Source organism: Zootoca vivipara, chromosome 4 (assembly GCF_965207765.1).
Source record: "Zootoca vivipara chromosome 4, rZooViv2.hap1.1, whole genome shotgun sequence".
NCBI lineage: Eukaryota > Metazoa > Chordata > Lepidosauria > Squamata > Lacertidae > Zootoca > Zootoca vivipara.
Window position 1 is genome coordinate 13139245 of NC_142587.1, and position 25756 is coordinate 13165000.

The 25756-nt window shown below is 43.5% G+C and overlaps 1 protein-coding gene across 1 annotated transcript in view; it reads right to left on the reverse strand.

Annotated features, from left to right (window-relative positions):
* The window catches only part of GPC6 (glypican 6), a 709291-nt gene that overhangs the window by 304594 nt on the left and 378941 nt on the right, over positions 1–25756 (reverse strand). Inside the window, exon 3 of the mRNA XM_035116478.3 lies at positions 17378–17769. Coding sequence (XP_034972369.1) covers positions 17378–17769 — 392 coding nt within the window. The remainder of the gene's footprint in view (positions 1–17377; positions 17770–25756) is intronic.

Consider the following 25756-nt stretch of genomic DNA (forward strand, 5'->3'; position numbering starts at 1 on the left):
GATATAACACACCAAATGTGAAAATCCCTCCACATGTAAAATTATGACCCACTTTAGACATTATATCTCAGCTTAACATGCCAAGATATGAACCAGCATTTTACTTGTACATGCTGCTCCTTTGCTTCTCTGTCCACATGAGCTACAATAACACAATGAAGTCTCCAATCAATTAGAGTTTTCTGTTTAATATGAACCAAGAAATCAGGATTACCACATTCAGAACAAGTCAGGAACTTAAGCCAACTTCAAGCATGGTTTACGATCCTGGCTTGTTCTGGATATCATAATTCAATCTTCCTCAATTTGGATGAAACAAAAACAATTGTTAATCAAAGACTTCCTGATTTAATCACAGTTTGAATGAAAGGGCTGCATATGCAGGTGAAAGTCTCATTTAATCTCAGCTAAAACTGAGATAGGATTGTCTGAACAAGTTGGTAGTCAATAGGTTGAGGTTGACTCCCAACAAAACAGGGAAAGTACTGTTTCTGGGGGTGGGGTGGGCAGGTGTGGGGGATTCCCCAGTCCTGAATGGGGCAACTGTGCCCCAGGTACACAGCCTGGGAGTAATTTTGTCCATGGAGGCACAGGTCAATTCTGTGACGAGGGCAGCTGTCCACCAGCTCCATTTGGTACACTGCCTGCACATTGTCTCAGTTTTCTCAGTTTTCTTATTCCCCATCCTTGCCTTTTACTGACTCCTTCGCGGATGTTCCCCTTGACACTAATATTTTAAATATTGTACTTATAGCTGACTGGTTATGGATTATTTGGTAAGCATTGTATAGGTTCCAAAGACATGTGCAGCTAATATTCCACTTTAATAGCTTTCTATTATGTTGTGAACTATTTTTCCCCCTTTAAAAAAGATCCCACAAAATGGTTCCATTTGGAAATATTTCTTAATAAAAGCCGAAGACTGCAGTCTATTTCTATTTCTATTATATATTTCAGTTGGATTTCGGTACTTAGGGGAATGGAGCCAAGCTCAGTGTCCGTAAGAGGCAAGTTAAATGCTCTGGCAACTTGCCCTTATTAAGGACAAAGCTTCATAAGTCTTGGTAAAAAAAATGATAATACCAAATGCTAGAAAGTGAAGAAGCAGGGTTATTTGAATATTAAAGAAGCATTTACATTTTTAAAAAAATGGTTGGAAGTAGCACCACAAACTCATCACTATCATGTCTCTGAGGAGGAAAGGACTTATCACACAACAACAAATATGCATTGTTCACATAGTAAGTTCTAAACTGATTTGGAAGATATTTCATAACTGCGATTTTCTGAGGAGTGGATGGAAGGGGTACAGCAGATAAACTTGGAAGTTGGGGCAGGACTATTTAAAGAATGGTGGAGGGCAATGAGTAATAAGGAAGGATGAGACTTTTTTTTACAGCAGATCCATGCTTCATCCTGGACTACGGATGTAAGAAGGCATTGATTTTTGTACCAACTTGTGTTCTTTTCACGCAGCGTTGTTTCTGTGCCACTGCAGTTTGGCTTCTGAACAAGAGACTATGTTATTTGCCCCTGTCACCACTGTGACCAAATTCATTGTAATTAATTCTGTAAATAATTAAGTTATTGCCGGGTTATTCTGCACCATTCATTTCAATGCAAAATCCATTCATTTCATTGCAAAGGAAGCACAGCGCAAATTGGGGCACCATCAAGTACCTATTGTTTGCGAACTGAAAACAACAACAGCAAATACCACTTGTGTCCACTGCATTCTTTTCCATTCTGGGACATGGGAGGAATAAGTGAACATTAGCAACATTTGATGAATTCGTTGCCGTCTCCACCAGTGGAAAGCCAGCATAGCCTGAAATGCTCACATTTCCAATTTAGCATAATCAAGAGTGATGTGGTAGTGAATTGGAAAGCTCCTGGTTCCCAGAATCATAGAATTGTAGAGTTGTAAGGGACTCCGAGGATCATTTAGTTCAACTCCCTGCAATGCAGAAATAGACAGTTGTCCCATATAGGGAACGAACCTGCAACCTCAGCATTATCAGCAACATCCTCTTGCTCACTCTAGCCAACTGAGCTACCCAGTCTTTGCCCCAGCCCCAGCTGTCCATTACTGAGTCAGCCCCAATCCCCTCCCTTATATGTAATGCTGTATCATCACAACATGTAGTTCTTCTGACCAATCACAAAAAGGATAGCATTTACAAATGGATTTTTCTTGAACCAATAACATCCACTCTGCAAGCTGGTGCTTTTTTTTTCTTGTCAGATTTTAACCACTGCTGAGCATACACACACCTGACTCTGCAGGTCCTACCTTACTAACATCAGCACTATTAATGCAATATATCTGCCAAGTTTTATTAAAATTCTTTGTGATGTGCATCTTGGCTCGCAAACCTCAATGCTGTATTGATACTGCCTAAGGGAACGTCCTTGTACAACTGAGCCTTTGCAGATGGAGTGACAGAAGAACAATGTTCAAAACATTCCTCCAAGATCAGCTTACGGTACTGAGCTCTGCCTTCGCCTCTGACAACATCTCCTTTTAACACAAGCTTTGCATTGCCACAATAACGCTATTGTTCAATTGCTGACTGATACCGCACACTGGCACACAGAGGAATAAACAGCTTTTCAGATAAATAATACAATTTTTCCCCCAAAAAAGAAGCAAATAGTGTCTGTCAATATCATTTCAAAGCTTTTCTCTTTCTTCCTCCTTCTCTATGAACACACCTGTGTGCAAACTGTTGTGACTCTAATCTGCCCGAAACCAATGAGCACACCATGGATTGCCACCAAGATTAGAGCTTTTGACAGCTGCTAAATGCAGGAATTGGTATTGCTTTGGCTATAGGGGTTTCTTACGTAAACACCCTTCCCAGTAATAAAACACATATGAAGGGCAGGCCTCAATGTTTAATAATATGGGATACAATTTCTTTATTCCCTACAGGACTAGAGAAAAAAGCATTGTATCACTCTATTATTTCTTCTGGCTATCTCTATGGTTAAGTGTTACCCGAGTTGTTCCCATTATGTCGCTCCCCTTGCCCAACCCTGGATGGAAGCACACCTGGTGATGCAGATGCGTTCCACCCTTCCCTTCCCCTGCTTCTTCCCACAACAGCTCAAGCTGCCCAGGCCTAAAACTCAGAGTGTTCTCTCTGGAGAATCAATGAGCCTCAAGGTATGGTCAAAGGCCCCGACTCCAAGACGGTGAGTGGCTCTGCCCTCAACCAATGGCAGTGGAGGAAGGTAGGAATGTCACGTCAGCTTGGGTTAGGGCCGTCAGTGATGGAGATGCGATGGCAGAGATTTATGATTGTACCAAGTGCCTTCACCTCTTTTCTGTTTGAGGCTCTCAGCTCTTCAAGGGCAGGGCCAGGAATGGGCAGTGGCCAAGGGTGGGGGCTGAGGGAAGGGCCACCGTGGAGCTTAAGAGTGTGAGCTGTGAGCCAGAATCCCACCCACCAATCGCAGTGTGGTGTAGTGGTTAAGAGCGGTAGACTTGTAATCTGGGGAACTGGGTTCGCGTCTCCACTCCTCCACATGCAGCTGCTGGGTGACCTTGGACTAGTCACACTTCTCTGAAGTCTCTCAGCCCCACTCACCTCACAGAGTGTTTGTTGTGGGAGAGGAAGGGAAAGGAGATTGTTAGCTGCTTTGAGACTCCTTAGGGTAGTGATAAAGCGGGATATCAAATCCAAACTCCTCCTCTTCTCCTCTCTTCCTTTCCTACCTGTGCTTAGCTTAACTGTCTTCTTGGGTGACCTTAGCCAGAACAGCATCGTTCAGCCTCTAACTCCTCTCCTCCTCCTTCTCTCTCTCTCTCTCTCTCTCTCTCTCTCTCTCTCTCTCTCTCTCTCTCTCCTCCCAGCCCCTCCAGGTCATACGGGAATCAAAACAACACCAACCTATCTCACAGGGTTGTTGTTGAGTATGGCTGTAGCATGCTTGGTCTCTCACCTTCCCCACCACCTGGGCAAATTAACAGCCCCACACTGTGTGCACACCACAAGGTTTCCCTCCCTGCTTAGTAGACCTTGGGTGTAACAGCCCACAGCATGGCCCCATTGTGGACACCCCAATGTCTTTGTCAGGTCAAAGGGCACCCCCCCAGCACCCAACCCTGCCTCAGGTAAGTGTTCTATTCTTTCTGAAATCTTCTCATCTGCCAACTAGCCAAATTTAAGGAGCACCTCTCCAACATATAGGATGTGAAACACAAGAGCAGTCAAGTACAACATCCCTAGTGTGGACATAAAGGTGATGTCTAGACCAGCCAGTCAGAACTTCCTGTTTCTCTTAAGCTGGCCGGACTTCCTCTACATGTGACTAGATGTAGGCGTGGCCTCACCTGTGCAGGTAACAAAAGCATAGGACTGGTCGCCATCTCTCTCTCTCTGACTACATTCGTCGAAGAAGCAACATCTACTTAGCCAAAGATGCTCCCTTGGCTTCCAGCAAAGAGAGGACAAAGGGGCTATCTCCTTATGGGATAATTTCCAGGTGTATGTTACTTTTCTAAGCTAAGTCTGCCTTCTGGGATCCTATTGTGAACAGAATGTGTGTGAGTAAACTCTTTTTATACTTTTATAGAAGACTGTATTGTGTCTTATCTTTTATTAGGGAATAAAGGGGAAAATACCAGGGCAGTTGTTATAGAGGCTTTAGCGAGCCTGAGCAAACACATCCGCTGTAAGTTTAAAAGGGGAATGTTACTCTGCTAAATTGTGGAACTTGTTAACACAAGTTGGAAAGGCTATAATCAAACAATATATCCTCTCCTGCATCCCGAACATTCCCACACAACAAACATCACCCAACAGTGTGGAGTAAGCAAAGAAGAAGAAGAGAAGACCTGGAACCAATCAATGCCTCCAAAAAAAACCTATCATCATCATCACCACCATCATCATCTTCCTTCTGTATGTAAAATATCTCTGAATTATTCTTCTAGACACATCAGTCTTTTCCACCGAGTTCTTTTCCTTTTACCCTCAACCAGAAATATGAAAGGGAAGGGGGTGGGGGTGGAATCCAGCTCCCTGTAAATATAATATCAGTGCGAATAAATATTTTGACAACTTTGCTGCATTTGTTGAGGATGCAGCTTAAAAAAGTGAGGGGCTGGCTGGCTGCTACTTTCCACTCGCTGCTGCTGTGTAAAAGAGAGGGAGTTGCAGCTTCCAGCCAGCATATTCCCTTTTAGCATTAGCAGGTTGAAAGCTTAGATGGAATGAATTGTATACCACAGTAATAATGCATTCAATCTGGGAGTTCAGAGATTTTAGCAGTTTATTACACTGGGCTAGGAAATAGCCTGAGGACTCCCAAAAGAGCTTGAGGCAGGAAGGTTTTCTAGGGAGGTTTCTGACAGCAGCTAACCCTGTGGTCGAGCTTCTCTGTCTCATGCTCTGGAAAAGGAATGAGAAAAGAGGGGATGGGGGGAGAGGGGATGGGAGGGGAGGTAGAAGGAGAGATGATGAAAGACCTGTTAGTGCTTATCTCTCCTAGCGAAGTACATGTCACGCATGACGGATGGGATAGCGGCAGCTTTCTAAACACCTCCTCATAGCGTCCATTCCCCACCACTTGATGCACAGGGAAGGTTTCTCCCTTGAAGGTTATTTTAAGATCTCTAGAAGGTCTGACAAGATGACAGCATGCCTTGATTTTTCTCTCACGTACCTCAGCCAAATGCTTAACCTAGCTCCTTATTGCACTGTTACATACCCTCCAACATTTCTCCAATGAAAATAGGGACGTCCTATTCCATCATAATAATTTTATTATTTTTACTCCCGCCCATCTGACTGGGTTTCCCCCAGCCACTCTAGGCAGCCTCCAACATATATAAAAACATTAAACATGTAAATCTTCCCTATACAGTTGCCTTCTAAAGGTTGTGTAGTTACTTATCTCCTTAGCTTGGGGATTGCATAACTCTATCCGGGCAACCAACGGGGCATTTCCAGAGTTTGACACATCCTAGAGAGGCAAAATCATCCAAAGAGGGTGGAAATCAGAGCAACAATTATCATTATCATTAGCAATACCACTTCCATCTGGCTGGGTTGTCCCAGGTACCTGGTACTCTGGGCAGCTTCCAACATATATAAAAACATAATAAAACATTAAACATTTCTTTAAAAAAAACTTCCCTAAGACAGGGCTGCCTTCAGATGTCTTCTAAAGGTTGTATAGTTATTTATCTCCTTTGCTAGGCGGGTCACATAACTCCATACCCTCCAACATTTCTCTGATGAAAATAGGGACATCCTAAGGAAAATAGGGACATTCCGGGATCAAATCAGAAAGCTTCTGTAAATCCAGGAATGTCCCTGGAAAATAGGGACACTTGGGCGGTTTGCTGTTATGCATCTTCTACTTCTCCAAATATTGAGGAGTACAGTGCTACATTTCCTCTGAGTTTAGCACTATCTGAGAACTTCCTTTGCCAAGAGAGCACTAGAGACGCAAGCTGTTCATCCCGGAAGCAGAGCACTTTGAGAGCAGATAGCACAATCACTAGCCCTGCATCAGGTTCTTAAACAGAGCAACTGTCCCCAAAGTGCTTCACTTTCAGGCATGTCACCGTTCTATCCTGGTCTCTGCCCAAATTCAAACAGAAGAAAAATATATATGCTTCTACCGGTAGCTGTCGCTTCCTTCCCCAAACTCTTAAGTTCCCATTTGAAATGCACATCAAATGATTGAATACGCCTCTGGGGGGTCCATACAGCCCCTGGGATGAGACAAAACTCTCTGGCCATCTTCCTGGTGTGGCGCAGCTCTGGGACGTCCATAAATCAACACTCCTGGGGCGCTCCAGTGACACATAGCAGATGCCTATGTGCATGTACACTCAGCAGAGATTAGCAGAAACGAAGTGGAGATTGGTGTGCTCATTCTGAGCTTTTATTAAGCAGTATATACAGGACAAAGTGATCATGGCGTCCTCTCACTTCAGCTCTGAGAGAGAACAGCAAGTAAAAAGCACAAAAACACAACAGAGCGGAAGAGATAAGGCTAGCTTCCGTTCTCAGGCTTTCCAAGCCTAGAAAGTAAACACATAAATGTGATGTAACAGTCACACATCAGCAACGGAGGAATGAAATGCTAACACAATCATCCTAATTTCCATATTGATCCCAAACTACAGAATGCTGCAGAGTGCTCTGGAATTTATCTTAAGAAACACTCTTTGCTTGTGCAGGGCTTCTGCAAATCTTGTGCCATGACTGACCAAATTCAGTTTGCACTCAAAGTCTTCTAATATTGCATGCTGCAAAGGAAGTTCTTTCAGGCAGGTTGACTACCATGACGGATCTTTTTGGAGAACTCCTGTTACGTTTTTCAGGAAACAGTTTTACTGGAAAACCATTTAAAAGCCACTGACTTGCGTAATTCTTATCCATATACCAGTACCTTACCAAAAATGACATTTTGAAGAGAGATGTGGAGAATATATTATCTCATCTATTTATAAATGGCCACTTTTCTGGCCTTCCTCATCTAGATTCAGGGTGACTAGACTATTGAGTAGTTCTATAAATGTCCAGCTAAAATCAAATAGAGGTGAAAAGGAATCATTTATCAAATAAGTAGGTATTCTAGTCAATATAGGTTTTACATCTGAATTATAGATGCAGGAAATGCAAAAGGCTATTCCTTGTGAAAATGGCTGAAGAAGTAATTCAATCCAGACTAAGGGTTATGAAAACACCCAAAGCTGTTTTACACTGGAATGCACATTCCAGTAAATGGAGGCATTCCAATGTAAACCAATGTGTCAAATGTGTAAACAGCTTACTATTAAAAGCTTCTTCAAATCTGTTGGGTAGCATGGGGGAGGGGAACAGGGGAAGGTTCCCCAGGTGCAAAATTGTTAGGGACAAAAAATTTCAACTGCTTCAATACACCTACAGACTTCCGTCACTGGGCTCTGCTGAAAGCAGCTTCTCCATGCAAACCAGGAAGTGACCTCTCCAAACAACGGAATGACTCTTTTTTCCCTCTCTGTGGTTGCATCTCTTGGGTGATGTTGACAGCGTTAGGCAGTTTAATGTGCATACATACTGCCCTGGGTGCTGGCAACCCACGCTACACCAATTCTTCAAATTATGGGTTTTAACCCATTAAGTAAAAGAAAGACCATACTTTAACAAATCAAACTGTTCCCAAAAAAGGTTTTCATTTGAATTTTGGAATAAGTCTTGGGAAGCAGAGGAGCAGGGCAGGAGGGGCATTGCTAACTGATCAATCTGTGGAGGTTTCTGAGAAATTTGAGTTGGAGGTCTCTTAGGCTTGTGTGTCTCAACCCACTTACTAGGGAGTATGTTCCATTAAATTTATACTTCTGAATAAACATGGTTAGGACGATGCTGTTAGACAGGTTGGAACCAAGTAATTTCTGATGTCAGAAATACCATCATAAAGAGTTCATGGGAACTTCTGTTGCATTTGCTACTGATAAGGTAGTTCTTTGAGAGAGCATCACAGAGCCAAAAGAGCAGACTTAATTCTCTAGGGAGAGAAAGGTCTTTCCTTGCAGAGGGAGACTGGTCTTATGGGTATTCTTCCCTTGGCACCCACCAAGGCCCTTTGCCCATTACAAGGATTTGATTTTTTTTAAATGGAGGTTTTCTCTGGGGGTCAGGTTCTTGTTGTTTGGTTGTGGGCTTGTTGTTGTTGTTTTAAAGGATAGGGTTTCCGAGCATCACCAGTTTTTATTATGTGAAATAGGTATTTTTTTGTGTGGCCACAACAGCTTGTTAGATTTCCGAGTGTGCTCCCACCCATCCTTGGTACCTGTGGATTAGGCAATGATGAGTCTCCCTAAAGGAACTGCTTCAATAGACAACCAGTTCAAATATCATTCGTTTTGCCCAAATCAGATACATCTTTTTGAATAACACACTGCATGCAGACTTGATGGGCGGAATCCATTGCTCTTTTTACTTCAGATCTGCATAAGAAATGAAATAAGTAGGCCTTATCAAACCACGGTTTGAAAACACCTTTCCAGTTGGCAGTCTGTTAAAACATCTTACAGATAATCAGTGACTCCAGTAGTTCTAAAAAGTCAGCATGTCGCAGAATGATTTACATCTCAGAGTGCCATTTAACCTTCCGGCTTCTTTATCTCCCTTTCCATCCTCCGTTTGATTCCTCTGCATTTCCCCCACTTCCCCCCTCCTTACTTCGCCATGCTAAAACAGCAAAAATTCTAAAGCTGCTGTAAGATTAATCACAGAAGAACTACGCTATGTTCAATTCTGGCAGTGTCAGCAGAAGAGTCAATGGTGGGGATCAGATGAGCTCCAGCTCATTGGTGGCACGTTTATCAAATTTCCTCACCAGAGAATTCATTACAAACCTCCCCACCCCCTTGGCTTTTGTTACTGTCATTCTGTAAGCCCTTGTGGCGATACAAGTTAACTTTTTGGGAATCCTTTGGAAGTCTGGCCTCTGACACCTACCTCTCAGCAATACTGGCAGAGAGCTCTGAAGTTTCTTCACAGCAGCAATCTGCTTAACCTTTACCGTGACTGTGAAGATGCATATTACAAATACAAGGTGGTCCAGATGCTAAACACAACCCTAGAAAGGGTGGGAAATGGTCTGTGCAAGGAAAAGCCTCTCAAACCATTCTTTGTTAAGGAACAGTGTGCTGAGGTGGACGAAAGACATGGTGAGATCGTATTTTGCACAGCAATAGTTGGAAAAGGTTGCCACTCTTCTGTGCTGTGTGTGAATTGTCCTAACATGTCAGGGGAAAAGAAGTTAAGGAATATGGAAGCAGCGATCAGGTGCCTGGAGTGGCGCGCATGCCCTGCGCCCAGGGGCAGGACCAGCTGCCCACAGGGTGGGGCGAGCTGGGGCAGGATGCTCTGTGGGGCCTCCGAGGAGTCTGCCTGCCTCATCCCACTCAGTTGCCCTACAGCTGAGGGGGAGGCAGCAGGCAGACCGTTTAGGGCAGCGTGGAGCCTGCGGGCGCCCAAGCCACCGCGTCACTCCCAGTGCCGCGGTGAGTGCCGCCTGGCATTTTGTCACCCCCCTCAGTGGTGAAACCCGGGGCGAACCGCCCCCACTGCCCCCCTTCCTCCGCCCCTGTATGGAAGATACCCATTAAAGCAGGCATCCCCAAACTTCGGCCCTCCAGATGTTTTGGACTACAATTCCCATCATCCCTGACCACTGGTCCTGTTAGCTAGGGATCATGGGAATTGTAGGCCAAAACATTTGGAGGGCCGCAGTTTGGGGATGCCTGCTTTAAAGGAAGCGACTGAATGGATACTGACTTGTATGAGACGATACAAGACCTAGCTCAGGACAGAGACTGAAATCCTACAACAGTGTAAAAGAAGCATTCCAAATACTTTTATCGAGCTGCAAAATGTCACAAAACGGTGCACAAGCTTCTGAGCTGTCCAGAACTCTTCATCAGGTTAGACGTAAATAGAACAGCTGGGGCAGAGACAGAGAATAAAACTGGCTGGTGTTGGAAGCATGGCATCTGCATCTGATCAAAGTCTTGATGTGGAATGAGTAGGAGGTAGCAAACATTCAAATGAGGCTCTACAGGTGTTGTGCTGGAATTGGGTTGCACCAAGGCCTGTGTAACAGTGGCTGATTCCCCCATCTCTTAAAACACAAGAACAAACTGACTGTTACTAGGTCTGTCTGGCTCATTAGGTGAAACTCACAAAGTTCTTAACTGAAGGAAAATAGAAATCAAAAGAAACAAGGTGGAAATTAATTTTAGGTGGTAGGTTAGGCACAAGGCCAATAAAAGCAAAATTTGGTAGCTTTACGTAGCTGTTAAAAGGAGTGTTCCTTCTGAGAAATAAAGTCCCCTTTTAAGGTGGTTAGAAGCCTCTTCCTCCTGTTTAGCATCCGGTGTTATGTACTGTATTCAGTGGTCTGTGTTTGCCTGAGCTTGAATCAGGACTAAGGATTCTGAGCTCTTGTGTTTTGATTTGATAGGTAAAGGCAGGGGTCCCCAAACTACGGCCCCCGGGCCGGATGCGGCCCAATCGGCCTCCCAATCCGGCCCGCGACGACCCCCGCCGCCCGCTGCCGCCGCCCGCTCTTACGGCGCGCGGCGCGGCGACGATCAGAAAAATCGGCAAAAAATCGCCGAAAATCCATTTTGTGCATGCGTATGGGCCTCTCCCGACCCAGAAGAGGTCATTTCCGATGCACTTCCGGGTCGGGGGAGGCCCATACGCATGCGCACAAGCGATTTTCGGCGATTTTTTCCCCCGCCCGTGTGCGTGTGCGCATGCGCACGGGCGCGCACTCCCCCGCCCTCCGGCCCGCTGCGCACGCACTCCCCTGCCCTCTGGCCCGCCGCGCGGTTGGCGCGGCGGGCACCGGCCCACTGTGCGGTAAGTCTGGGGACCCCTGGGTAAAGGTAAAGGGACCCCTGACCGTTAGGTCCAGTTGTGACCGACTCTGGGGTTGCGGCGCTCATATCGCGTTATTGACTGAGGGCATAGCTGCCAAGTTATCCCTTTTTTTAAGGGAAATTCCCTTATGCTGAATAGGCTTCCTCGTGAGAAAAGGGAAAACTTGGCAGCTATGACTGAGGGAGCTGGCGTACAGCTTCCAGGTCATGTGGCCAGCATGACAAAGCCGCTTCTGGCGAACCAGAGCAGCACACGGAAACACTGTTTACCTTCCTGCTGTAGCGGTACCTATTTATCTACTTGCACTTGGATGTGCTTTCAAACTGCTAGGTTGGCAGGAGCTGGGAACGAGCAACAGAAGCTCACCCCGTCACGGGGATTCGAACCGCCAACCTTCTAATCAGCAAGCCCTAGGCTCTGTGGTTTAACCCACAGCACCACCCGCGTCCCTCTGATTTGATACATGATGTCAAATCACAGAACATTTCAGGATTCAGGCCTCTGCCATTGGCCCTTGAAATCTGAGTTGTGATTCGCAGCTTGAAAGTTTAGACAGCCAATCATGGTGGGAGTGTTCCAGGCTTTCAGGAATGTATATAAGCAGTTGCTTTGCCCCTGTTTGCACCCATCCATGCTTAAGTGAATCAACAAATTCTGCGCATGATAAATGGCTCCAACCTACACCCTCAGCTCCTGGGAAAAGAGGCAATCTTCACTTGGTATTCTTTTATATGCTTTGGCCTAGCAGAAGCAGCATTTTGCCTCCTCTGTGCAATAACTCCATTTCTACCCAGTTCACATAACACTCTATCACTGTCTTCAAATTGCATTTTCCAGCATTAATATACTATTTGTTTTGGCTCCTAATTACCTGCTTTATCAGCATGTCATATTTGTTCCCCCCTTCCGAGTAATTATATTACGAATCAGTGTGACACTTGATATTGACCTTTATTTTTAGCTTTCTCTCCCCCTCACAGAAAAGAGGGTGAATGCTTATTTATAAACCATGAAAACTGAGTTTGTGAGAATATTGATTTGGTGTCTTTAAAAAGCAGCAGGCTGGCAGGCTTCAACTCGAAGTGATCACTGGCAATTAGCAGGGCACATTTTTCACTGCTAAACCTTGCCTTTACCTTCTAATTCTATTACTGCATTTGCTCCGCTCTTCCCAGAAAGCACTGTGTTTGTGGCAAGAAACCAGCTATCTGTATAATTTAATGAAAGCCAGTGATCAAAATTGATTCAGTCAGTTTCAAAAATAAGACAGTGGCGTAATTGACACCAGGTGTTCGGAAAAGTTTTCAAATAACCATTAAAAAGATTAGATGCTAATTTAATTGTTAAGTTCCTTTGCAGGAATAACAAGATATTAGCTACAGGGTCAAATGTTCCAGATATTTGCATGACCATAATAATTATATTTTATGGGAGAATTTGAGGGGCTCCAATGTGAGTTGGATGCAGCTTAGAGCTGTCTCCTATGCTATACTTTTCCAACATGGAGATATTGGAAACGGGCATGCTATTTTTGCAGCACTAGAATGCACACACATGTGAGTTGTTTTTTATTTTCTCTGTCACCTTTTGCATGAATTCATATATTGACCATGAAGATTCTGCAAATGTTGACTTGCCAATCCATATACCAGTCAGTTGTGATGGTAGCAGAACTACTTCTAATTGTAGCATGGTCAACTATTAATATATTAGCTTTAAAATGTTGCTTTGAGGGAGGGTGTAATTCCTCGTAGAAGGGGCACAGGGTCTGACATCCACAGACTGCTTGTAAAAAATGGATTGGAGTAAACTTAGAATCATAGAGTTGGAAGGTACATGGAGGGTCATCTAGCCCAGGCATAGGCAACCTTGGCTCTCCAGATGTTTTGGAACTACAACTCCCATGATCCCTAGCTAACAGGGCCAGTGGTTAGGGAACATGGGAGTTGTAGTTCCAAAACATCTGGAGAGCCAAGGTTGCCTATGCCTGATCTAGCCCAACCCCCTGTAATGCAGGGATATCAACAGAAGCATCAATGACAGATAAGCCACCCAATCTCTACTTAAAAACCTCCAATGAAGGCATCTCCCCTATAAATCCCATAATTGGCCAGGTAGGCATGATGTGGCTGGGATTGGCGCAAGGGGACATCTATCCCCTGTCCCCGAGCCAGATGACTGCAAGGGCCCAGATGCCCGGCTGCAATGCTGCCCACCACGAAAGGTGAGTGGTCTTTCCCCAACCTAAAGGTAAAGGTAAAGGGGCCCCTGACCATCAGGTCCAGTCAGGTCCAGTCGTGTCCGACTCTGTGGTTGCGGCGCTAATCTCTCTCTATAGGCCAAGGGAGCCAGCGTTTGTCTGCAGACAGCTTCCAGGTCATGTGGCCAGCATGACAAAACTGTTTCTGGCGAACCAGAGCAGCGCACGGAAACACTGTTTACCTTCCCGCTGTAGCGGTCCCTATTTATCTACTTGCACTTTGATGTGCTTTCGAACTGCTAGGTGGGCAGAAGCTGGGACCGAGCAACAGGAGCTCACCCCGTTGCAGGGATTTGAACCGCCAACCTTCTGATCAGCAAGCCCTAGGCTCTGTGGTTTAACCCACAGCGCTACCTGGTTCCCCAACCTAGTGCTACCCAAAATTTCGAACTACAAGTCCCTTTGGTGCCAGCCAACATAGCACATCTGAAAGATACCAGGTTTCAGAAGACTGACCTAGATGTTCATTTTCTGTTAACAGTTCTCAAGAATCGATTCAGTAGCAATTTTGGAGTGTCCTGTTGAAAGCGATCAAACGATTTAAGAATTGAAAGTAAGAGCAATGCTATTTTGTTCGCCATCAGTGCTGACACATAGCTGGTTGGCTATGTATCTACATAATAGCATTTCAACTTCTTATGTGATCGGGCTGGCACCTCCCATGTAGCTATCCCAAAGAGGAAGTTATAACTTCATAACAAAGAAGTCAATCGTAGGTCAGGGAAAACAATGGTATATTGCAATAAAAATATGCAATATACCCTAACCACATCAAATTCTGGCTGTGGTTTATTGTTTTTCTTAGACAGATCTAACTCTGAAAGGACGTAATCTTATGGAAAAGTCCACCTGGAGGAACAACTCACGATGCAGGAGATCTCCAGCTCAGCTGGAGGATTCCTGGCTCAGTTGATCTCCCCTGGCATAACTCACTCATCCCAGCTACGGTAAATCAGGGCTCAGATATATCCTGGCAACCTGTATCAGAAAAAACATAACACAGGTTTTGCTAACCTGGGAGAATGTCATTTCAAATAACAGCATTAGGGGTGGGTTTGGGGTGTTTTTTTTGGGCAGGGTCACCTTTGTTTTATACCTTTGCTTTAAGGTACTCAGAGCAAGATACACTGAATCAGCCCAGATATCAGCACAGCAACCATGTGGAGTGTTAGTATCTGTCACATGTGAGCTGGAATTTAAACCCATACTTCCCTGATCCAAAGCTTGCAAAGTAGGAGCTATGTCCTATTGGCACCCATGGGTTGTGATATTGCTGCATTACTGGCGACCCAGTGAAAAGTGTCACTTCTTTGTCCTTTTTATAATTTCATCTAAATGAAGACCAGCCTCTTGAAGTTTGACAACACAGTGGAAATTAACTTCACGGCCAATACAGAGCAATTCCTGAAACAACTGCAAGCCCTCACTTACCGTTATCTATATTAAAGATATGTCAAAGCTGTGGGCTGCTGCGAGTTCTTGAAGTACAAGAGAGACACTGACGAAAAGCATGCACACAGTTACAGAGAAGGCGAGCAAATTCTTTGCTGAATATTTCATTAATCATGAAGACTCCAAGTCATCCACATCATTCCTTTTTGCATCAGAACACCTCCCAGTAGATTACAGAGATCTGCAATACGGAGTGGGCGGGGGAATGTGACAGATGACTTATTTTTATATTCTGGATTTGAGCCGTCTACTCTTTACCTACTCAACTACATTCTGTGATCTGAATGTAAATTATTTAATCAGATTGCCGCCTTCACACTCTCTTTTTAGACTAGAATGTGGGGGAAGCCTCGGAAAAGAAAGCATCAATGCAACGATTCACAATAGTAAGGACAAACAGTTTGGCTTGGGTCTTCAGTGCTCTGAATGGATAATATACATTTAAATTATTTCACAGAATCAAAGAATTGTAGAGTTGGAAGGGACCCTGAGGATCATCTAGTCCAATGTAGGAATATGCAGCTGTCCCCAGGGGCGTAGCAAGGGGGCGCTGCACCCCAGGTTCCCCTCTGGGGGGGGGTGACACTCGGCACCCCTCTGCAAGCGAGCAGCCAGCCGCTGCCCGGTAAAAGCCTTGCTCGGCGGCTGGCTGCTTGCTCACTTGCTCGGCGTGCGCTTTGCTTCTTTCCTGCTGGGGCAGAGGCAAGGGGCGGGCCAGGGAGGGGTGTCAGCAGCGCATGCGTCATGCGTGTACAACACATGTGTCATGCATGGTGACGTCCCACCCCTGGGTGCACGGCCACGGTGCCGCACCGGGTGCCGGAACGCCTTAGTTTGCCCCTGGCTGTCGCATACTGTGATCAAACTATCAACCTTGGCATTACCAGCACCATGCTCTAACCATCTAAGCTAATTGTTGGAAGGGGTCCCAAGGGTCATCTATTCCAACCCCCTGAAATGCAGGAATCTCGACTAAAGCTTCCATGACAGATGGCCATCCAATTTCTGCTTAAAAACCTCCAATGAAGGAAAGTTCACAGCCTCCCGAGGGAGTCCTTTCCCTGTCAAATAGATTTTACCATCACAAAATTCTTCCTGATGTTTAGTTGGAACCTCTTATCAGCACCATCCAAAATCATAAGTCAGAACTAACGGCTTTGCAAAGATCAACATTTGTAAAAATGACAATCATGGTTTTGTCCATCATCAGTCCCCAGGTTCCACTGCTCTGCTTGGGACATAACCTTTGATCAAATAATCCTCCTTTTGGGATATTGATGTCATGCATTTACATGTTTTGTTTCTTCTTTAGCTGACAAGCATATGGTTTGGATTTATATACTGGAAAGATGTTTAAAACAAATGAGAAGAGAAGAGAGGCTTGCCCCAATCCAAGAAAAAAGAACAAACTTGGGAGATCCTAATGACAAAAATCTTTCATTTGATACCATGTCTGGCCTTAGATCATATAACTTCTGGTGATGTAGAAGAAATTTGTTCCATTCGCACCTACCTAATTTGCACTCTGTGAATCAATCCAGGAGCCAAATGAAGCTGTCCTGATAAATTTACACTTCTCTACATTTTGTGATGCAGTTCTCCAGGCAAAAGACACGTGCAAAATGTGTGCATTGGGAAAAGAGCACAGAAAAATGTGAAAATAACTTACAGAAATGTATTGTGCTGGAGGAAAATGCTTGAAGAAATGTGCTTGGAAATGCATGTATGAATGGGGGAGGTTACTTTCTTTAAAAAATTGCAAATTGATGCAGGAAACAGTTTGTCTGAACGTAAATAAAATGAGGAAAAGTTAAAAACCAACACCGACAGATCTGTCCACCCCTATCACCCTCAGACATTCATTACAGGCTAGCTTTCCACCTGCAGCATCCGACATGAACTCCATTAGTTGTACTCCAGAGCTCCTCATCATGCTGGAATCAGGTCTCAGAGACTAAGACTCAGAAGGAGGGGGAAATGTGGGGCAAGCAGGCTGGCATCCCTATAAAGGGATTTGTGCTCCGTGAATACTGACATACATATGTTCCTTTCTAAACGGAAATCTCGACAGTACAGCTATCATCTCGACAGAGTCCAAGGAAGAAAACATCCCACAGTTACACGTCAACAAACTTGCCTTTCAGCTATAATTGTGCCATAGATTGGAAGTTGTGCACCATAAAGGACAGCATGGAATAGGAGATGAAGGCTCCAGTGAAGCATTGAAAGGAAAGAGCCAGCAATGAAAAGAAATAATTTGGATTACCTTAGATACTCTGTTAGCAACTTCTCTGCCTACGGTCAGCCCCTGAACAAAGGTCCTGGCAGCGATGAAAGCTCTTGTCACTTGAACCTTCAGTTTCCTGGGCACGTCTCCGAAAGGTTTAAGCTGGTCTGTGTATTTGCTTACACACTCCAGGTAGTCCTCCGAGAAATGATAGTGGGGGTTGATGAGCTGGAACATTCGCTCTAATAGCCGAGCCCAGAAGTCATTCAACATTTCCTCCAAGTTCACGTTGCCTCCCGTATAATACCGTTTCAGTTCTATGAAGAGGTCCTGGAACACTTCCGAATTCTGCATGTACAGCATGCCGTATGTCCGTACAAACATATCATTTAAAGATCTTTCGGCATTCTCCAGGAGTTCTCGGAAAAATTCTATACAAAATAGAAGCATAAGCGTAAGAAAAAAATATATAATATGAAGGAAAGCAAACAATATTAGTGATAATCGGGATTAAGACAGCGTCACATTTTTTTCAATTTTTAAAGTTGTGTGCCACAACTATGGGGTAACATCATAGCACCGAGCTGAAGGGAGATATTTCAGCCTACCTGCCCAGACAACTACTGTGTAGGTAGGATATTAAAATTGTTCTTTCTTCACTCCTTAACCAATACACTGTAGAGCAGAAAAAGCACACTCTTCTGTCCCATTGCAGCACTCGGCTGCACCCTTCCACTGATCTGCACCAGTCAGCTATCGTCAGAGACTGGCTGTCTGAGGAAGAATGATTGGTGCCGCCTAGCCTAGAGCCCACCAAGGATGACACAGAAGACAATTTAGACCTCAGGTCATGGTGGTGAGACACTGGAGAGCAGTCTGGGGAAGGGACGAGCTGGGAGATGCTTGAAGCAGGAGGCTGGAGCAATCAAGGGTAGGGGGGTCAGAAGAAGGAGGCCCTTCCAGGACAGGGCTGGAGGCTGGGTCTCAATGTCAGTGCAGACTCAGCAGAGACTAACAACAACAACAACAACAACATCAACAACAATTTATTATTATTTATACCCCACCCATCTGGCTGGGTTTCCCCAGCCACTCTGGGTGGCTTCCAACAAAATATTAAAATATAATGGTCTGTTAAATATTAAAAACTTCCCTAAACAGGGCTGCCTTCAGATGTCTTCTAAAACTCTGGTGGATGTTTTATTTTAATTAATTTTTTAAAAATTAAAAATTGTCTTTATTTCATGATTAAAAAATTTACACATCACCACAAATTATTTCAGCATAAAATAACGAAAAATAACATAACATAAGCAAACATAAGCAATAATAACACAACATTACATACCATACTCAAACATAATCAATACAAAAAAGCACACACAAAAATGGAAAAAAGGGGGAAAGGGAGGGGAAAAAGGGAGGGAAAAAAAGCCGAATTGAAGAGAGAAAAGAAGAAGAAGAAATAATAATAATAATAATAATAATAATAATAATAATAATAATAACAGCAAACAAAAAATAGGAACAAAAGAAAAATACCTCCAAACACTTAACATTGGTTCCCTTATTATATAAAATTTCCTGCCATTTAGGTTCTGTATCATTTAGGTTCTGTATCATTTTTTTCTTTGACATCTGGTGGGAGGGCGTTCCACAGGGTGGGTGCCACTACCGAGAAGGCCCTCTGCCTGGTTCCCTGTAACTTTGTTTCTCACAGTGAGGGTACCGCCAGAAGGCCCTCGGAGCTGGACCTGCAGGTGGAGATGCTCCTTCAGGTATACAGGATGAAGGCCGTTTAAGGCTTTAAAGGTCAGCAGTCAGAGATGGTCCCTGCTACCTAGCAGTTGGACAGTCCCAGTCCTGCTGGATCTCCTCTGACTCAAGGAGGGTCCTGCGCATCCTGAGCAATGAGCCAAGCAGGCTCAGAGGAGGAATCCACTCCCTTGTCACAGTCTCTGTCTGCTTGGGAGGGATCCAGAGTGGAGAGGCTCGAGTAGTAGGTGGGGCCAGTGGTCAGATTCAGCGACATCTCATTCTTAATGAGTTGAGCCAGAGTAACACTGCTGTGTTGTTCCTTTCTGTGAATAAAAGTTAATTGCATTTCTTGCCTCACTTTCTTTCCTGCCCCGCAGAGGACCTGCACTTGCCTGACAGCTCCTTGACAGCTGTGGACTCTGTGCCTCTCTTTGTGGTTGTGCAATGTGTATGAAAATGTGGGGTAGTTGCACAAACTCTGGGCACCCCACTTCCTTGGACACATCTATTCTGGGCATGCAGCCTTCAACTTAAAAAAAAAGTTGCCTATCTCCATCCTTAATTACCTGGTCAAGAAAGAATCTTGTGCCAAGAATCTTGTTGCCTATGCATGTGGGATGGTCAATATTATGCAGCTTTGCTCTGAAGATTTGAATTTGAGAAGAGTTCCTTTGAAAGAATATTAAGAGAACATTGGATTCCTCCTGAGGGTGCAGTATATATCATTTTTTTAAAAAAACAATAAAAAAACAACCATAGCCCTAAATGTTAAATATGCTTTTAAGGAAAACTGCTATGAAAGCTGTTCCGTGTGTATTTAAAGGATTGTTTAAGCAATACAGCTCTTTTCACTTAGAAACTGAATTGGCAGTGTTTCTGCTTTTGAGTATGAAGTAAGGGGAAGAATGCTATTTAGCAAATGGTGTGCCTAAGTCAACAAGTCTAAAATAAAGTGTTGTTTTAGAGGCTCGCAGGTGGGAATGGAGGGAGATGAGGGAGTAACTTAGAGGAATGCAATCACAGCAGAGCCTAATTTAGCACATGGTTATGCTCAGAATGAGAAGAAAATCAGATGAGACTGTCATAGTTGGGTTCAGCATAAGGGGGGAACTAGATGCCACATGTGCGTAACTGTTCTTTTTGATAAGTGTACACCAAAGAAAATTCCCCTGTGTTGCAAAACAGAACACTGTAAGCTTACGACACTTTTAAGTGATTGCTGATCCATGGCGATTTGATGTACCTTTGGGGACAATTCATTTGCTGGTGAAGAATTATCATTGAAACAGTTCATTATCCTGGAAGAACTGTTCTGTCTGCTGCTGCACTTGGAGCACCCTATTGCTACGTTTCGAGCACCCAGCATCTCACGTATTGAGTGTGGAAAGGCATTCTGCCTCCATTTCTACCACTCCTACCATTCCTGTTCATGGAACATTTATCTGATTCTTAATAGTTTGTGACTCCATGCACATATTCTATGTCTTTTTCATAAGTGGGCAGCGGAAGGAGGAGATAGATCAGTACTGTGGCAAGAGGAGGGGCTTCAAACCATTGCCCTCCCCCACTACAGTAACAAATAAAGTCAGACCCCTTGTCCCTGCTGTTTGCAATGCCACTTGTCCAGTGAAAGGTACCAATCACTTGCTTTTGATTGTAGTTCCCATCACATGGTTGACTCATGATTCTCCCCCAACCAAAATCCTTAGCGCTCTTCCCTAATGGAAGAGGTTACAGCAAGTAACCTCAAGCTTTGCTTAGGATGAAACAGGACTTCTAAAGGAAATCTGGATTTCCAAGCACAGTGGTTTTTTTTACTAATGTGCACGTGGGTCAGGAAGCACTTGTCATGGGATGGTAGGAGTAGTAGCTGATTCCCACCATGACCCAATTTTAATGGGTTTTTCTCCAGTGAAGCACAGAAGCACTGTTTGTGGGGGACAGGAGGCGGGCAGGTGTGGAGGACTCCCTGCTCCTGAATGGGGTAACTGTACCCTGAAGGACCAGGTGCGCAGCCTGGGAGTCATTTTGGACTCACAGCTGTCCATGGAGGCGCAGGTCAATTCTGTGTCCAGGGCAGCTGTTTATCAGCTCCATCTGGTATGCAGGCTGAGACCCTACCTGCCTCGCCAGAGTGGTGCATGCTCTAGTTATCTCCCGCTTGGACTACTGCAATGAGCTCTATGTTAAGGTTGCCAGATGCCCCCATTTCCTGGGGACAATCCCAGGATTTACAAATCAGTCCCCATACAAAATCCATTGAAGTTGAAAAGTGTCCCCGGATTCATTGAAAAAAATCTGGTAACCTTATTTTATGTGGGGCTACCTTTGAAGGTAACCCAGAAACTACAACTTAACCAGAATGTGACAGCTAGACAGGTGAGTGGGAATGGCCGTCGGGACCATATATCATCGGTCCTGAAAGACCTACATTGGCTCCCAGCACATTTCCGAACACCATTCAAAATGATGGTGCTGACCTTTAAAGCCCTAAATGGCCTCGGCCCACTATACCTGAAGGAGCATCTCCACCCGCATCGTCCAGCCCGGATACTGAGGTCCAGCTCTGAAGGAATTCTGGTGGTTCCCTCATTGCAAGAAGTGAGATTGCAGGGAACCAGGCAGAGGGCCTTCTCGGTAGTGGCGCCCGCCCTGTGGAACGCCCTCCCATCAGATGTCAAGGAAATAAACAACTATCTGACTTTTAGAAGACATCTGAAGGGAAGTCTTTAATGTTTGATGTTTTATAGTATTTTTAATATTTTGTTGGAAGCCGCCCAGAGTGGCTGGGGAAAATAATAATAATAATAATAAAAGTAATAATAATAATAATAATACTAGAAGGAAATTATGAAACCACAAATAAGTGAAGCTGGCCAAAAGAAGAACAGATTGCATGGGGGGAGCAAGTTCAAGTGCAAAGCTCTTCTCTTCCACCTACCAGTGATATACACTCTCTTTGTCTGAAATCATACAGTTCTGGAAACATGTATTTCCTAAGATAGCTATAGCTCCACCCTAAATCATTTAAAGCAACATTTGATCTCAGAATACTCTGCCAATTGTGACCACATCTTTGTGCTTTTACTCCTCCTTTGGAGCCAAGTGAAGAAAGCAGATGTCAGAAAGGCTCACCAACAAGCACACCAGTTTAATGCCAGTTCCCAGCAGGGCATGTTAAAATGCCTTTTGGACTGAATCACGAACAGTTTGGCAAGTCATGTTTTCCTTTTTGCAAAACGTTTGTGCTCCCAAATCACCTATAATCCACAGTGGCGTATCCTGTTACTTTCAGAAGTGCAAACTACATCCAATACATTGTATATCATTTATACAGTGAGCTGAATAAGTCTCACATCGCTAATAGAGGGAAATCCCTTTTAACACGTGGCTTTATTGAAGCCACACTAGAAACTTTTTCACTTCATTTATTATAAACTTTCTTCAGCATTACAAAACCACCACTGTATTAATTAAACAATGTTAAAGTTAACAGTTAAAGGCTTAGGAATAAGAAAATGTTATAATAAAAGCTCTCTCTCTCTCTCTTGTTGTCACTATAAGTAATTAGATTTTATGGCTTTTCATATGAGATCCAAGCCTAATCCTAGACTGGTAGATACAATTTCATATATTACAAACATATGTCTTGGTGTTAATGAGAGGGTTTCATAGTAGCAGGTTTGCAGTCTTGTTTTCTTATCCCACAGATGAAGCACATGTCACTCGACAAGAAAAATTAGCTAACAGATTAGAAGTTCAAATTTATGAAATGTATTAAATATTTAAATATGTATTAAACATATAAGCCACAAGAATTTGAAGATGAAGAATGGAAAGTGAGAAAGGAAGAGAAAGAAAGCAGAGCAATGCAAGAGAGTAAAACTGTAAGTTGCGAGCAGGAGAAAGCAGGAAACAAAGGAAATTTATCCTTTTGTTCCAAACACATTTATTTTCTGGCAAGATAAATCAATCACAAATATCTAGCTAAAGCTATTAGAATATTGTGTATCTGGTATATTAATTGCTCTTTTATAGGAAATAGTGGTGTTACAAGAAGGCCCCAGTTGATGTGGAATAAGTACAACTTTCTTTATGGAATATTATGAGTTATTTTAACTCCTGTCTAATGGGAAACAAGCAACAGCCTGCATTCTAACTGGTGATATATTAGGAACAGATTTGGTCAATGCTTTCAGAACTGTTAGGAATTTTTTTGCTGACAAGACAGATTGCACATGTAGCACATAGTGGATCTTGAAAAGAGCTTTTCTTTCCTCAATATATTTTCTTTCAATTGATGGGAAATGTCCCTGTTTTATGGCCTGTCCCTGGAACAACCACCTCTGCAAATATTGCGTTTGTTCCCACAAGGTCAGTGGGAAAACATCAGCCATACAGTAAATGCAAGGTCAATGCTATAATGCATTCTCTAATTTACACCAAGGATACACTGACCATGGGAGTAAGTCTCATGGGAGTCAACAGGGCTTACTACTGAGTAGACAGATATAGTATGGTGCTGTAAATAGGGTCAAAAAGAAAGTATAATACTTAGGAAAGCATGCATCCCTGGGCTGCCATTGTTAAAAAATTATACCCATGTTTTCTTTTTATCAACGACATCTTCTTCTTTTCTTTATTCTTTATCAGAGGTCAGATATTAGTGTTCAGTTATTGTGGCTGAGCCAACTCAGTCCTCATTGGAGACACTTCTTTCTTCTCCTCTATCTCTCATCAGTACCACGTGGTAACAGACAAGCATAAAGCACACATTGCAGCCATATTTAGGGACATAAAGAAAATGCATGTGGAAAGACAAATCTATAACGATGATCTGATGAAGAGTAAAATCACAGCATATATGGGCAGATGCCACAATTCCTAATAACACACACACACACACACACACACACACACACAGGAGAATGAGTGGCTTTTTATTTCAAGAGGCTGGTCTAAATCTTCCAGTTTCCTTCTGGTCTCCCATGTCACAAACTGACTTTGTTGTTGTTTTTTAAAAAACAAACTAAGTACCTAATGCACATTGTATGATGCATGACAAAGCCATTGCAACAAATCCAGAGGTTTGCTACCTTCATATTATGTAGCATACAAAAGGAATCTGTATGCAATCAGTGGACATAACTGAGAGATAATGTGGTATAGTGGTTAGTGCTATTGGATTAGGGCAGGATCCCAGGTTCAAATCCCTTGAGCCTGTCACTACCACCTATCAGCCTAACTGATGTCTTGTGAAAATAAAATGAGGAAATAAGAACTATGCTTGCTGTCTTGAGATTCTAGGAATTAGGGTGTATTACGAATGCAATAACTCAATTAAATAAATACTTTACCTCATGTCTGAAGGCTGAGATACTAGCTTGGAAGTTGGAAATGCTCTTTGCCTGTGAGAGTGGAATGGACTTTTGCTAGTGAAACTTTTGCTAAGACTTTGTCGTCCTCTTTTCTCCTCTCCTCTGCAGCTCTCTGCATACCCTAAAAGCTTCTCCAGAGGGCTGGGGAATCCTTTGGAGCAGATTTGGGGGGCTGTAGGGAGGTGAGGAGATTACAGTGGTACCTAGTTTTCGAACATAATCCATTCCAGAAGACCATTCGAGTTCCGAAACGTTCAAAAACCGAAAACTCAGTATGGAAGCCTCAATGCAGAAAACTCAACACTGAAAACAATACGGAAGCCACATGGCATGTTCGACTTCTGAGGCGAGTTCGAAAACCGAAGCATTTACTTCCGGGTTTACGATATTCGAAAACTGAAATGTTTGTCAACAGAGACATTTGAAAACTGAGGTACCACTGTAATTCCCATCGTGTGGGTAGTTTGTGCAACATTGAACTGTGCTTAGTGTGTTGCAAGCTGCTTACCACTTACACACGCAAACACATCAACATTAAAACACAATGCAATCAGCAAATTAAATAATGCAAGCCCCTGAAGGGAAAGGAACCCAAAATGATTTTGAAAAGTCATGCCTCTACTCATTACAGCAATGGGAATGTGCATATCACCCAGCTTCCCTCACAGCCTATAAAATGCTAGGTGCCAACTAATTACACATTTGCCTCTATATTAGTAAAAACCATCTCCAGTATGTTATAATTTTATTGTCCCCTACATGGCCCTAGATGTTAAGTGCTGCTGTATTTACCAAGCATGTAATTAAGTGTGAGTTCCTATTAAGCAATGTAATATTAGGGTTCATTATGAAATTACACTGTTCAGTCAACCTAGCATCGAAAATACAGTTGTCACTTTCACTGACATAAGCATAATTTCATTAGGCACAACTTAACCCCCTGAATAGCCAAATAGTGCTTTCTTCATATTTACATTTCAACTTTCAATATAAACTATGTTTTAATTGGCAGATATATTTTTCCTGCCCACAGTTAAATATGGTGATAACGTCTGGCCTAATATTATATGATATTATATTACCTCAGGCCTGGCTTACATAAGCAACAGACCGTTGGAAACAGAATGCTGATGTGGCAGAATCATTGCCTCATGTCAGGTGAAAAGTCACATTTCTGAATGTTCCTCTACGTTATTCTGTATATTGGAAGTGGAAGAGAAGGACAGAGGATCTGTGCCATGAAATAAATTCCTCCCTCATGTGCTAAGCTGTTTTGATTTGT